General features: G+C 50.5%; 1 protein-coding gene across 1 annotated transcript in view; it reads right to left on the reverse strand.

The window, feature by feature from the left end:
* Positions 1–1,261: 1,261 nt before the first annotated feature.
* CSMD2 (CUB and Sushi multiple domains 2) overlaps positions 1,262–13,341 on the reverse strand; it is a 301,013-nt gene continuing 288,933 nt past the window's right edge. Inside the window, exons 63-72 of the mRNA XM_080381216.1 lie at positions 11,448–11,521; positions 9,508–9,619; positions 7,400–7,579; positions 6,777–6,842; positions 6,035–6,196; positions 5,365–5,477; positions 4,530–4,617; positions 3,349–3,487; positions 2,614–2,790; positions 1,262–2,102 (exon numbers count right to left, since the gene is read on the reverse strand). Of these exons, the coding sequence (XP_080237342.1) occupies positions 2,631–2,790; positions 3,349–3,487; positions 4,530–4,617; positions 5,365–5,477; positions 6,035–6,196; positions 6,777–6,842; positions 7,400–7,579; positions 9,508–9,619; positions 11,448–11,521 (1,094 nt within the window). The 3' untranslated portion in view covers positions 1,262–2,102; positions 2,614–2,630. The remainder of the gene's footprint in view (positions 2,103–2,613; positions 2,791–3,348; positions 3,488–4,529; positions 4,618–5,364; positions 5,478–6,034; positions 6,197–6,776; positions 6,843–7,399; positions 7,580–9,507; positions 9,620–11,447; positions 11,522–13,341) is intronic.

Here is a 13,341-nt window from a genome sequence, read left to right on the forward strand (position 1 = left end):
TCGGGGCAAGATGCGGGCCAGGAGAGCAGCGCTGGAGCTGGGAACTAGCTGCCTACTTGCAAGCCAAGGAGCCAGGGAGGTACCTGGGTCTCATTACACCGGTGTAAAGGGGAGGAAGCTCCCTGCGCCTTCACCGCAGCCGCTCAACTGATGGAGGGGAGACATGCCTTGGCCCCAGACCCCACCGCAGCCTGGCTGGGGTCTCCTCACCTACCCTTCAGCTTGCTCTGGGGTCCATCTCCTGCAGGCTGGAGGTGCCCAGAGCGGAGCAGGCACTGCTGCCAGCCTGCCTACCCCAAGGCATTTAGTCCCATAACCAGCTGGAAGGTGAACCCACCCACCCACCTGTATTTGGCATGAGCTGGGGTCACACCTTGCTGCAGCACATGGGCCGGCACTGGCCCTGAGCCACCTGCGTGCCCACGGCCACCGGGCAGCGCCACGCCAGCTCCCGTCCGTGCCGGAGCAGGTCCCATCCATGCTGGAGCAGGGCTCCAGCTCACCCATGCGCTTGCACCCACCTCTCAGGAATAAATCGGAGCACCTTTGCGTGCTTTGGAGAGCAGAGATGGCATTTTTTGGCAGGCTGGCTGTTCAGCCATTAGGCTGTAGGACGCTGCTTACCCTAAGAGCACTGAATAAGAGACAGAAGTAAAAAAAATAATATATATTTATATACAGACACACGCGCACACACACGGAGTAAAAGGATAAACAAAACAGAAAAAAAACCCCAAAACTACCCTGTGGTTTGCATTAGGCAAAACCTCAGCTGACATTAGGTAGGGGGAAAGCCAGCGTTTGGATGCAAGCACGGATGTAAACGCCACCCCATTTGTTTTAATCCCATTTTCCCTTCGAGCCTTCTGCGAGGAGCAGCTGCTTCGCCGACGTGCACGTCAGCGGGGTTTCACCCGACCGGCAGCCAGTGCGATGGCACTGTTGCGTTCCTCGACTCCAGCCTGGCCTAAGAAACGGTGACTCAAACCAAACAGACTAAACCCCGAATCAACAAAAGCAGCTCTCCTCTTTATTAGAGGAGGACAGTGTCATCACAAAAGCATCGTTCTCTTCTAAGGGAGGAAAAATGTCAAGCCGTCTTATCTGCTCTCCTGAAAGCCAAGGCAACCTTTCTGCCTCTGGGAAATAAAGGGAACAGCTTTGGATAGAAATTAAAACTCTTATTGCATTGCCATTTGGAGGATCAATATGGAAAGGGCAAAGGCTTTTGAACGCAACTGGGGGAAACCAGTATTTGTTAAAGAGTTCTTTTTAAAGGGGTTTTTGTCCCTTTGTGTCCGTCAGCAATTTCCTGTTGAGGGTGTCTGGACACAGCTAAAACTGGCAGCTGCTGGGAGAGGGCTGGGGCTGGGGGGACATTTCCCTACCAGCCCCGAGAGCTGCCTGAAATGAACACGGGGCAGAAAGAACCCAGCAAAAATGCCCAAAGGATACTTAAATAGGGGGAAGAGGAGAAAAGCTTGCGCAATTTTGCTTTTCTCACTGAAAAGGTCCCATGTGAAAACTCTTCCTCCGCAAAAGCCCTGGCTTAGAAAAAAACAACAAAGAAATAACGCACGAAACCGAATAAGGACAAAGCAAGTACTCATCCTGTCCCGTACCAGTATCTTCCATAAACCCCAACCAGCACCTTGTGTGGTGCAACCTGCTTTTACCTCTCTGTTGTCTGAGCTCTTCCCAAAGCAGGGGGAAGCTGGTGGGACCCCGCACACCCCAACTGCTCCCTCCAGGAACACACCACCGAGAGCAGGTTGTCAAAGCCTGCCCATTGCCTCGCCTCCCCGGTCCTCCACTTCCCCAGGTCCTCCTGCTGGGCTGAGCCCCACTGGCAGGGTGGGAGAGACGAGCTGTGCCGGAGCGGACCTTTGGTTGGCTTCGTTATCCACGGCAGGATGGAGAGGACGGGTGAGGACGACGAGAGGACACCCCTGCGGTCTCTCAGGAGTTAACGCAAAGTCCAACGAGGTGCAGCAGCTTCTCCACAGCCTCAACGAAGTTGGGAGGAGGGAGATGGGGAGGGAATGGATGGAGACTAGTGAAATGAAACACAATCATCCACTAGACACCGACCCCGGAGGAATCTGGGACAATGGGAAAGGAGGGGCGAGAGAAAAGCAAACAGCTTGTTAATATACACGGAAACGCTGAGAAAGTCTGCTAATGGCTTTGTCGTCTCAAACTGGGAACGTTCCCATCTAGAAGTGCTCTACCCACAGGATACTTTCATGACACTTGTTCTTTCTCTGTGCCTGTGCAGTAAAAATCTTAACCCCTTTGCTTTATCCTCTGAGGGTGCAAATCACCCTGTCTGGAGTCACACCAAAGACTCCTTCCTTCACCTGCTGACTGCCCCCACCACAGGGCTCTTGGGATTTGCTTTGTCACTGGTCCCCAGGAGGCCATGCCCCGACTGGCAGCAAGCACCTGAGACTGAGGGATGCTGGTTTGGGTCTTGCCCTGGGCAGAGACGATCTCCTGGACCACCCTGGGCGCTCCTTTGAACCACCACTTCCATACAGCATTTACAAAGTGCCAACCAGGAGGAAAGGGGGGGCAGCATCCCGCTCTCGCGTCCCCTTTCTGCCCACTCACCGCGGAGGGGCCGGGTGCTATACGGCTGTGCACACCGTGCTGACTGTGAACTCCGTCTCGTTGGCCATGATGTCCGTGGGCTGCAGGTTTCGGTCGTACATCGGATTTTCAAACGTCGCTCGGACGTTGGTGTTCTCGTGGCCTGCGTAGCCATTGAATGGGACTTTGGGTCTTCTCCTGCGGGGTGTCGGAGAGAAAATCCAGCCAGGTCAGAGCTACTCCTGTGGCAGGCAGCTGAACAGCCCTGGCAAGAAGTCAGTGGGAGGGGAAGAGCTGCTTTTGAAGAGGGTAAACAGCAATAAGGCAGAAGGGTCCTATAGAAAAATCGTGCTATAGATCCGCAGCAGCGGCAGCTCCCTGGGCTTTGCTCCCTCTGCCAAGCCGCCAGCCTGCACAACACTTTGCAGGGCAGCAACATTTCCACAGCCATACATTGATCAGGAGAAATCACTAATTTACAACATATGCAAAGCCAGCCTGAACGCTGAAATATTAAATTTACTTTGCCTTATCCTACTTAATGTTGCCACAAATCTTATTAATGGTCATAAAAGCCCTCAACGCTCGCTTCTCCTAACACCCTCGCCCCGCCATGCATGCTCGCTCCATTATTTTTTCACCTTCTGAATTAAATGAGAAATCAGATCTAGGGGGGATTGCTTTTAAGTGAAGCTCAAATATTTCTGCCAGCCCCCTGACTTTGTGTCAGCTACTCGCCTCATCCCTGCAACCTACCTGTGTTTGTAGAGATAAAGCACAAACCCTGCAATAATCAGGGCTATGAAAGGCACAAGAATGGCAGCTGCCACAGAACTGCTGTTTGATGCAAAATGGTGTCCTATTGATTCTGGATCATTTTCCATCATGCTGATGTCTGAAACACAGCAGAAGTAAACACATTTCAAAACAATGCTGTGGGAAAGTGGGGTTTGCTTGAGTTACAGGTTATATCCTCATCAACGGAATAAGATGGTTAGAAGTGTTGCTGTAAAAGGTAATCAAAAGCTGCTGAGCTGCAAGAAGAATTGTTTGGAGATCTAGCCTAGCTTAGACATCATCATTTATTTAGCACTGCAATTAAAGAGAGTTGTAAATAGATTTATCTTACCACAGTGCTCAAACTTGGATGCTTAAAGTTAAGCTTTAAGGGAGACTTTCAAAGGCTGCAATAAGGAGCATCTAATTCTCCATAAAGGTGGTAAGACTCCAGGGTCAGATTCCAAAAATCCTAAGAGACTGAAGAGCTCAAGCCACATTAAGAGATGTTTAGGAGCTTAGAACGTGGGTGGTTTAAGCTCTCAAGTGTCTCTGTGATTTCCCAAAGTGAGAGGGAGGCCACTTTTTGTGGTAGCAATGGGAATTGGGCTTTTAGGTCAGACATCTGGCAACACGGAGGAAAAAAGTTTCCAGCTGCTATTTGTGGCTCCAAAGCCTTTGCCTTAACAGCAAACCATGCATTTAAACGCCTCGCTTTGTTCCCAAATGCAAAATCCTGTTGTTGTGTTCTTCGCCTCCCACAAACCTTACACTGAGGGTGGGTTTCGCCCCCATTGCCAGAATATTCTGTGTTCAATGTGTTTGGTATTTCAGCACAAGGCAGGGCAGAGCTGTGCGTCCATCCCGCACCGGGAGGAACGGGGGTGAGGAAGGAGTGGGATGCAGGATGGAAGTGCCCCCATGAGGGCACTTCACCCCAGGGGTTGGTTTTGGGGTTCCCAGCTCTCACAAACGCTGTGTGGAGAGCAGCCAGGAAGAGTTAGCTTAAACCCGACGTTTAAAACCAGCTATAAAGATCTGGCCCAGCAGGCTGAAAGTTACAAGCCAGAGGGACAGGAGAAACGTTCCCTGTTTGAAAACCTCCCCTACCACCCAAATCCAGCTTGCAAGGGGAAAAGTGGCAACCAGAGGAGGTTTACCAAGTCTCTGAAGGCCAAACTGCCCGAAGCCTTTGCCACGCACAAAGCCCTGGTACACAAACGTGCCGCTTGAAGACTCTGACGAGACCTGTGATGACAGGAGAGCACACATCAACAGATTTGTCCAAATTTGTCCTGGGATTTGAGCACCCATCTTATCACATCTTATCACAGCCTCTTCCAGGGCCATGCCCGATTCATCTGATTCAATTCCCCAGAAAATCACGATGTTTTCTAACTGTTCAATGACTTTTTAAGATTCTCACGTCTCAAAGGAAGGAAAAAAAGAAACATTGGCAATAAACTATAGAACACACTGCGGATTCAACAGGGATGGCAAGGGCTCTGGGCTACAGCTGGCCATGGGTCAATCAGACCCAAGTTTCTTCTAAGCTCCAGTAGATCTCTCAGGGCATGGGAAGTTACCAGACACAGAAACTGAGCTGAGAAGTTGATTCCATAAGGGAAGACAAGCTCTTCTAGCTCCATGTTTAACAGACATCAAATGTTAAAATGGAAGTAATGATGTTGGTTTCTCCTTTAGTGTTATCTGGAAAACTTACAGGCTTCAAACCAGAGGGCAATAAAAAACCAAAACCCCATACAGCTGCAAGGGAGCATGGAAGAGCTGACCGCCGTGTAACGTTATCTCATGTGCTGGAAGAGTGCCCTGTGTCTCCTTCCAGCAAGCAGGTCACTGGAGGATAGCAACCTCATCTTGCCACCAGCTACGGGAGTTATCCCCTCAGCTTCAGCAAGAGAAAAGCCAGGGTTGTGACAGCAATGAGAGGAGTGGTGTGGGTACGCTTTGTGTACGAGGTGCCCCAGCACTTACGTGTCCATCTAGAGCCCATTTATCATTTTTGAACTTGTTGACAAAGATCTCCACCGGCCCCGTTATTTGATAAACCTGGAGAAGCAGGTGCACGTCTTCCTTCTTGTAAATGCCTGAAAAATAAGTGGCTTTTAATCTTTTGATCACAATGACTCTGAGTTTGAAGTAATTAAATTCCTACCTGAGAGAGGAGAGAAATTACCACATCACCTTAGAGCGAACAACTTCTCCCAACCCCATCAGTGGGATGCACTGGGAAACACACCATGGGTGCACAATCCCACCCCCCACACCCCCCACACCCCAGATGTTAAAGGCATCTTGCACATGGGAAAAGACCTGACTGGTAACACTGAGGTGACGCTGCTGGATCAGTAACACCCTGGTGCTCCAGGGAGGGCAGGGACAAGGAGCACTCACATCATTTAATCTTGTTTTATCTTAAACTACAAGCCCACTGCCCCCGACGATGGGCTGGGCTGAGCTACCTTTCGGGTAGAGTCTGAGCAAACTCAGGCACATGATTTTGTTTGTCTTGGTCCAATCAAAGACCAGAGACTTTAATTAGAGCATCAACATCACTCATGGAGCAGAGCACGCAGCCCCTTGCTCTGCGGTACCGCACAGGACGAGTGTAAATCCCTACAAACGGGCACGTTGTCTCCCTTACCAGACACCTGGAGCTCCACGCCACTGTGGTCTATCAAAGTGGCGTTGACTTTACTGGTGGTGGGGTCAAAGCTAGTGACAGACAGCATCGCAGGCTGCTTTTTCCCCATGTATTCGTAGGAGCCTTTCCAAAGGGAATTCCTTGCAAACACATCAGCAGGCACTAGAAACCACAGCAATTGGGGATGCATTGAAAAACAAGAGCATTGCCGTTTATTTCCATTTTTTTTAGAAATCAAAATAGAGCACATTCCTTTCTTTCTTTGAATTCACAAATACGTATTTAAATATCTCCAATCCCACCCACCCTCTGTGTTACCATCCCTGAGTACAAAGCCAAGGAGAACAAACAAGCTGATGACTTTAATTTTGTTGTTTTGACAAAAAATGCCACTGAAGTTTTAAAAACAAACCATCCCTGAAAACAATTACTTAGGAAAAGCTACCAAACCCTTTTTTTTTAAAAAAAAAAAACAAAAAAACTCTGATGTAACACATCCCAGAGGGCTTGCATCTCCGGAGTGCCCTGAGGTGGGTGCTGGTACCCAGCTCCCTTAGGGCTCCCACCCATCTCCAGTGGAGCATGAAGAGGATGGTGCACGTGGGCTGCGTTCAGCACGTGGTGCTGCAAGGAACAGCCGGGTTTCTGGCTGCCCTGGGGAAGAGATGGGAGGAGATGGACCTAGTAAGGTCCAGGTCTGGTCCTAACGCATCCCACAGAATAGCGAGCGCTGTGACGGTACCTGACACCTTGGCGAGCGGCGGGTCCCGCGCGGTGCCGACCGGCCTCCCGCTGGGGCGGACATCAGCTGGAAGAGAGGGGCAAACATCAGCCCGTCAGTATTGCGGTGCCTGACGCTGTTGAGACACTTGTGCTGGTGCGAGCAGAGGACAGCCTTCGGCTGGCATCGCTCACACGGGTGACGTGGCTGCGCATCCCCGCGTGTGAGGGCTTGGGACAGGTTCCTGCCCAGCCCATGGCAAACAGCACGAAGCTTCATTTTGCTGTCCTCCCCTGCCAGCTGCTCCAAACCACAGCGTCCAGAGAAGCTACCAGCTCTGTTTCAAGAACAGACCATCCCGTGCTCCTGATCTAAGCCTCTCAGGTGGCTAAACGGTGGATGGCGTAAAGAAAAATCTTGTGCAGATGCTTCTGGATCCAAACCATCAGGCAGACCCCCCTCCTAGCTATCACACCCCCTGGAGCTGCACAGGACCCTGTGAGCCCCACAGCCAGGCAGCCACACGGTTCCTGGTGTACTGGTGCAGCTCCAGGAGCAGCACTGGTTCTCCTGGGCTGCAATGCTCCCCTCCACGGAGGTGCCGGCAAAGGCGAAACCTGCGGCGCATCAGTCAGAGCTTTTACCGAGGCAAATGGGGGGTTTCCCCGTCCAGCTGCCGTCTGCTTTGCAGGTTCGATGCTCAGATCCTCCGGTGAGATAGTACCCGCTCTGGCAGGAATAGATCAAGGTGTAGCCCAGAGATGGCAAATCCAAGGCTCCGATGTTGGCGTGGGAGGGGGTCTCCGGCTGCTTACAGTGGTGAGCTGAAAAGCACAAGGAAACAGATATGAGAGACACCATCCAGTTGTACACCGAAGGGCAGAAAAGTGATGCCATGATGTCAGCAGGGACAGAAATCTCTTAGAAGAGCTTTTTTCAGCAAAAGCTTTCTTTGCTCACTGAGGGAGACTAATGTCACGCCTAGATTTTCCCCAGCTGGATGAATTAATGAGACTGCTTCCCGTGCTTCGCTGGCTAGATCACTCTGTCTGGCTAAAGCTCTCAGGGGATCCTTTGCTCAGTCCCAGCTTCCATCAACTGAAAATCAGGCTCTGCCATCCCTAGCTTTTAAGGGAAAAAAGCCAAAGCCAGATGATGCTGAAGACACCTTCTTCCTTTGCACTCCAGCACCAGAACCATGTCCCAGGCTTATTTGTGGACTGAAAATTGCCTTTGCAGGACATCAAGACCTGGTCAGTTAAGCCAGTGATTCCAGTGAGTGCACTGCAGTGCTGGTTTTGTATAATCTCTCTTCCCAGGACCACTGTCCTCCCAATAACTTGCACCTACCTGTCCATTGGATCACTCGGTAAGTCCTCAGAAGCGTGTGAGTCATAAAAGCCTAAAATTACTCAATAACTTTCAGGATTTGGCCACAGAAATGGAAGCTGAGTTTGTCCAGCTCCCTGCCACCAGAGCCCGCACCGCTCTACAAGGTCCTGCTGTAAATGTGTCACCGCTTCCCTTGAGAAGTTACGACACAAAATGAATAAATCACCGAGCTGGGACGCTCCCTCTCACCCACACTGTAAATTTGCCCTTTCTGTGGCTCTCAAACTGCTCATGAATGAAAACAAATCCTCAGCAGCCTTCAGGAGGTATAATCTTCATCCTCATTTTACAGAGGATGAGATGCAAAACGCAGGAAGCTGAGAGACCGACCCCAACTCACATGGTCTGGGACCCCCGGCCATGAGCCCCCAGCCCCGTGGGGTCGTGGCAGCTCAGCTCTCATTAGCTGGAACCACATCCAGCTCCGTGCTGCGGACAGAGGCGGCTTTACACAGAACCTACAGCCTAGTTGTACCCACGTCTGCGTCAATTTTTCCTTTACCACGGTTACAACAGGAGATAAACAACTCAGCATTCCTGGCCACCACGGGGAAGCCAAAACCATCTTGTATTTCCATGCACCAGGAGCAAAACCCCACACAGAGCCACAGCGGCATCCCTGCAGCCTTCCCGTCCGGCAGAGAGCCTGGGCACCCAGGGATGCACTGCCAGCACCCAGAGCAGCAGGGATGGGCAGCTCCATCCAGAGCACACCCCCCCACCTCCCCTGATGCTATGTGTAAGAGCTTTTAAGGCAGGTGCCCTGGTTGGGCTGCTCGCAGAACAAGCACCTACAGGGTTTGTTAGCCAAAAAACCTCACAAGGGAGAGGGAAAAGCTTTTTAATACTTATGATACAGAGGTCATGATGGATATTACCACTCAAATACATTAAACTGAGCTCCTTCTGGTGTAGCAAGGAAAAGATGATAGACAGCTTAAAAGAAAGAGCAAAATGTTTTTAGAGATGAGGAGAAACACTGCTCTGCCAGAGAGCCCTTCTGGCTAAATGTTAAACATCGGTCCCTGGAGTGCGAGCTCATGTCGCCGCCATCAAATGCGGTTTCGGAAGCACAAAACAAAGTCTCACCTGAAACTGTGTCTCTGAGGAAGGGACAAGTGAAAAAAAATCATCTGAAATCGGGAGCGGCTGCTGATGTAGTCATGTCAGGAGAGAAGGAATCGTGTGATCTCCCTTTTCTTCAAGAATATGTATGATCAGAGCCCCACACACCCCCACCTCCCCAAATTACCAGCTCTTCAGAGCTGGCACAGTGAAGCACAGCGACAAAACAAGGCGACAAGTTGAAGCTTGGGCAAAGGCATCAGTTTCCTTTGTCAAAACCTCTCCCAAGACTTACGGACACAATCCGGCTGCACGCCGCTCCACGTCAGGTTGGGCAGGCAGGTCCTGGTAGTGGAGCCCTGCAGCAGGTACCCCTTCTGGCACTTGAAAAAGATGATGCTTCCCACCTGTTTATTAAAGAAAATGTATTTTGAATTAAGAAATTTAAAGTGCTGAAGCTGCCAACTGGCAGAACCAGGCCTTGGCCCTTGTATAGCCCTAATCCAAGGCTGGTTTAAAACTTAGTCAAGCTAATCAGCGGGAGACTAAAGAAACAATAGATGATCAAATTCTGTACGCAAGTGCTCTCCGTTTTTATAAAAATTAATATAGATGAATATCCAAAGACTAAGCGTGCTTGAAGGATTGTGTGAGTTAAAGCAGGCAGAAAGAAGATTACGATCCGAGGAGGAGCCTGGAACCCAGGCGGAGACTGGAACCGAATAGATGGATCAACTGGGACAGAGTCAGGTGATGGATTCACAGAACTGACGAGACTAAAGGAAACTTCTAAAAACTTCAGACATCAGCTGATGATTTGATAAGGGTATATAAGCTGGGATGCATCCCTTTGCTCTTTGCCCCTCAATTCTGAGCTGTGATTAAAGCAAGCCCAGTGGTACCCACAGCTGCGTGAATTTTTCCTTTAACACTGTTACCACAGGAGATAAAATGCTGAACTTCCCAGTGCAATGGGATTCACCCATACTTTTAATACCAAAAATCCCATCATTTTCCATGTTCTATACGCTGGAGAGGGCAGTCACCTGCTTTCTGCCCTCACTGCCCTGGTGTTGAGAAAGCTCTCGGAGCCCCTGGGAAGCTGCGGCCCGTAGCTGTGCAGGGGGTTGCTGCTTTTAGTGATAGAGGCGAGGCTGCTTTGTCTTTAAAATACAACCAAAGCCAGCATCAAACACAGGTGCTGTCAGAATGGGCTGAGATTTTTGCCAAAAGGGATATTCAGTATAACCAGCATCAACAAACGTCCTGCAGCTCCGTTACAAATGCCAATTCGGATTGTGAACAGCAAAGAGGATCACAAAACCCAAACCTGACTTTTCGACATTTTTGCGGCATGCTTTTTGCAGACTATCTGCGTTTTTTGCAATTGATTTCCACCAAATTACCATTATTTCATCCCACAATGGAGCTCGTGCCACATTATCCCAACTGGATTTGCTTTAAAACCAAAATATCCTGGAATAAAATTGCCAAGCAACGCTTTGAACACCCTCCCCATCCTCCCTAGCAAGGCTGTACCGTGCGGGCCACCTCCTGGCTGTCCCTGCGGCCGGGCTGTACCCCATGGGTGCTCCTGGGGACCCCCAAGGTACCACATCCAGAGGCAGCATTGCCCTGCAGCACTCTGCTCCAGCCACCACCTTGTCCCCTGCAGCGTGCAGCTCTCAGGCTGACCTACAGTGTCTCAGCATTCATTAAAAACTAGAATGAATACGCTAAACCCCAGGATTAAGATAGCTAATTAGCAGCAAACCCAAAAGAGCCACTCTGGCAGGAGTGGCTGCGTGGAATCCACTATCCTAGCCCCGTCACAGCAGGGAACGGGCATCCACTGGGACAGCAGCGGAGGCTGGAGATGGAGCACCCCGGGGAATTCCTTTGGTTTTTTTCCCCCTCTCCTTTCCACTGATTTCATACTGTATGGAAGGTGCGATTATGAAAACCACCTACAGAATTTGGTCTGAAAATTAATGGAAACGATGCCTCCCGTGTGAATACTAATTACACTAATAACTATTAATTAGCACTGTAATTAATATCATAAATAATGCGTTGCTGGGTTAATCCCATACAAACGCACTCTGAGGTCTAATGCAGCACGCCGGGATGTCCTGCTCACGGGAGGACACATTCATCCCCGTTAGGAATCAGACACGGAATAATCCCAGCAAGTATCGGGGGGCAGCCAAGGGGACCCTGCTGCCGTGACAGTACCTGGTAGCCCTGGGAGTTGTTCTGCATCCCAAAAAGAGGCACACCGGGGTCCGCGCACGTCGTGAGGCTGGGGTCTTAAAAGAAAAGAACAGAGACGGTGTTTTAAAGGAGCGGTTGTGGAAGCCCCGTCAGAGCTCTGCCTTCCCTGCTCTCTGCACAGAAAGACCGTGCTGTGCCTTTGCAACGAGACAGAAATATTCTGCTACAGAAGGAATACATAGCAACAAGGAAAAACACACGGATCTTTTTGTTCCTTAAATCCCTGACTGTTGCAACGTATACTAACCAGAGGCACTCTATCAGCCACGAGCAAATGCGAGAACATAAATCTTACGTCAGGGCCAGCTCCCTTCCCTTCCCCTGTTGTAGACGTGATGAGCGAAGCACCTGGCTCACCAGTGCTGTGCCCTCGGCTTCCACTGGCCACCCCTGCACAGAGGGCCACTGTCACACCAGTCTCTTCTGTGCCCTGAGCCAGCGCCTCTGCCCTTGTGGGCTCAGCTCAGCTGTCACTCGCACGCTTACCCTGGAACCTCACTGTTTCGTAGTGATAGGCGGGGGCTGGAAATTTTAATGCATCTCAGATACATAATCTCTCTTTACATCTTGTTAGGTCTCAATCCATCTAGATGAAGGCACACAGTTCAGTGGGAATAATCTGCTGCTACCCTTGTAGCATCTATCACGACTTTTTCCCAGCATGTTGGCAGTGGCAGGGCACTGGCGGAATTGAGGCAGAGATGCACCACCTTAATATCAGCACCCCAAACGGAGCAAAGGCAACATGCAGCTCCTGTCTCAAGGGCAGTTCAGCAGCAGTAGGTTCCCTGCTCCTTGGGAGCACCGCATTGAGTGAAGGCGCAGTGTTGGCCACAGGGATGCTCAGGTACCCGGCCAGGGTAGCTATGTCACCGGGGAGCTGGAGCATCGCAGCATTTCAGTGCAATGAGATGAGAGCCTGCTCTGGACTCCCAGCCTTCTGTCTTCAACTTGCTCAACATCGTTAGGAGAAGGATCATAAACAGCACAGCAAATCCCTCTCTACACTTCCCTGACATACCCCAACGAACAGCATTGTGCAAGTCAAGAAATAGCTACGAAAAGCCTCCACAACCCAGCACAGTGGGACAGAGGTGGCCTGTCACTACAGCCTGCAGCTGCAGGGCCATGGAGCACAACTTCTGTACCTAATGGCATGGTTCTTTATGCCTTTCTCCCTTTTGATCTGACTAATCGGTCTCTTCACGCTGAAACATTATTGCACTCGTTGGTGTCGTCCCCAGGTCCTCGGAGCGGCGGTAACTAAACAAGGGATACAAAACGTGGCCCATTTGGGGCTGCAGCGCACGAGCTAATTCATTTTCTGTCGTTCGGTTCTGCTGAGCTTTCGTCATTTATCACTGATGCAGTTTCCACGGGAGCCTGCAGATAAATCAGTGTCTAAAATAAATAAATAAAGAGCCCCATCACTGGATGAGGTAGCAGGTGATGGATGGCAGCGCCTCGGTCTCCTGGCTCCATCTGGGGGGTCTGTGGCACTGGCAATCTAAGGGATCTCAGAAATGGGTGAAATCCCAATAAATACAGTACTTTGGGTTCGGCTGCTTGTGTCAGAAACTGGCGTTCTGGGTTAAGGTTTTGTAGACACACAAGTCTTCTCCCTTCTTGTGGTTTGTTTTGGGCAGGCAAATTCTAAGCACGTTTCAGCAGCAGCGTGAAGAGCTGCATTTGCTGGGTTTGATCACGGACGGCCCTGGAGGGCTGGGTGCCACACATGTCTGATAGGAAGGATCCTGGACAAGGATTTGCAAGAAAGTGCTGAAGCATTTAAAGCCGAAATTTCCAACAGTAGGCAAGTGCTCCCAACTCTCCGTACGCAAGAAAGCTCCTGGTG

The sequence above is a fragment of the Falco punctatus genome (assembly GCF_963210335.1).
Source record: "Falco punctatus genome assembly, chromosome: 3".
Lineage (NCBI taxonomy): Eukaryota > Metazoa > Chordata > Aves > Falconiformes > Falconidae > Falco > Falco punctatus.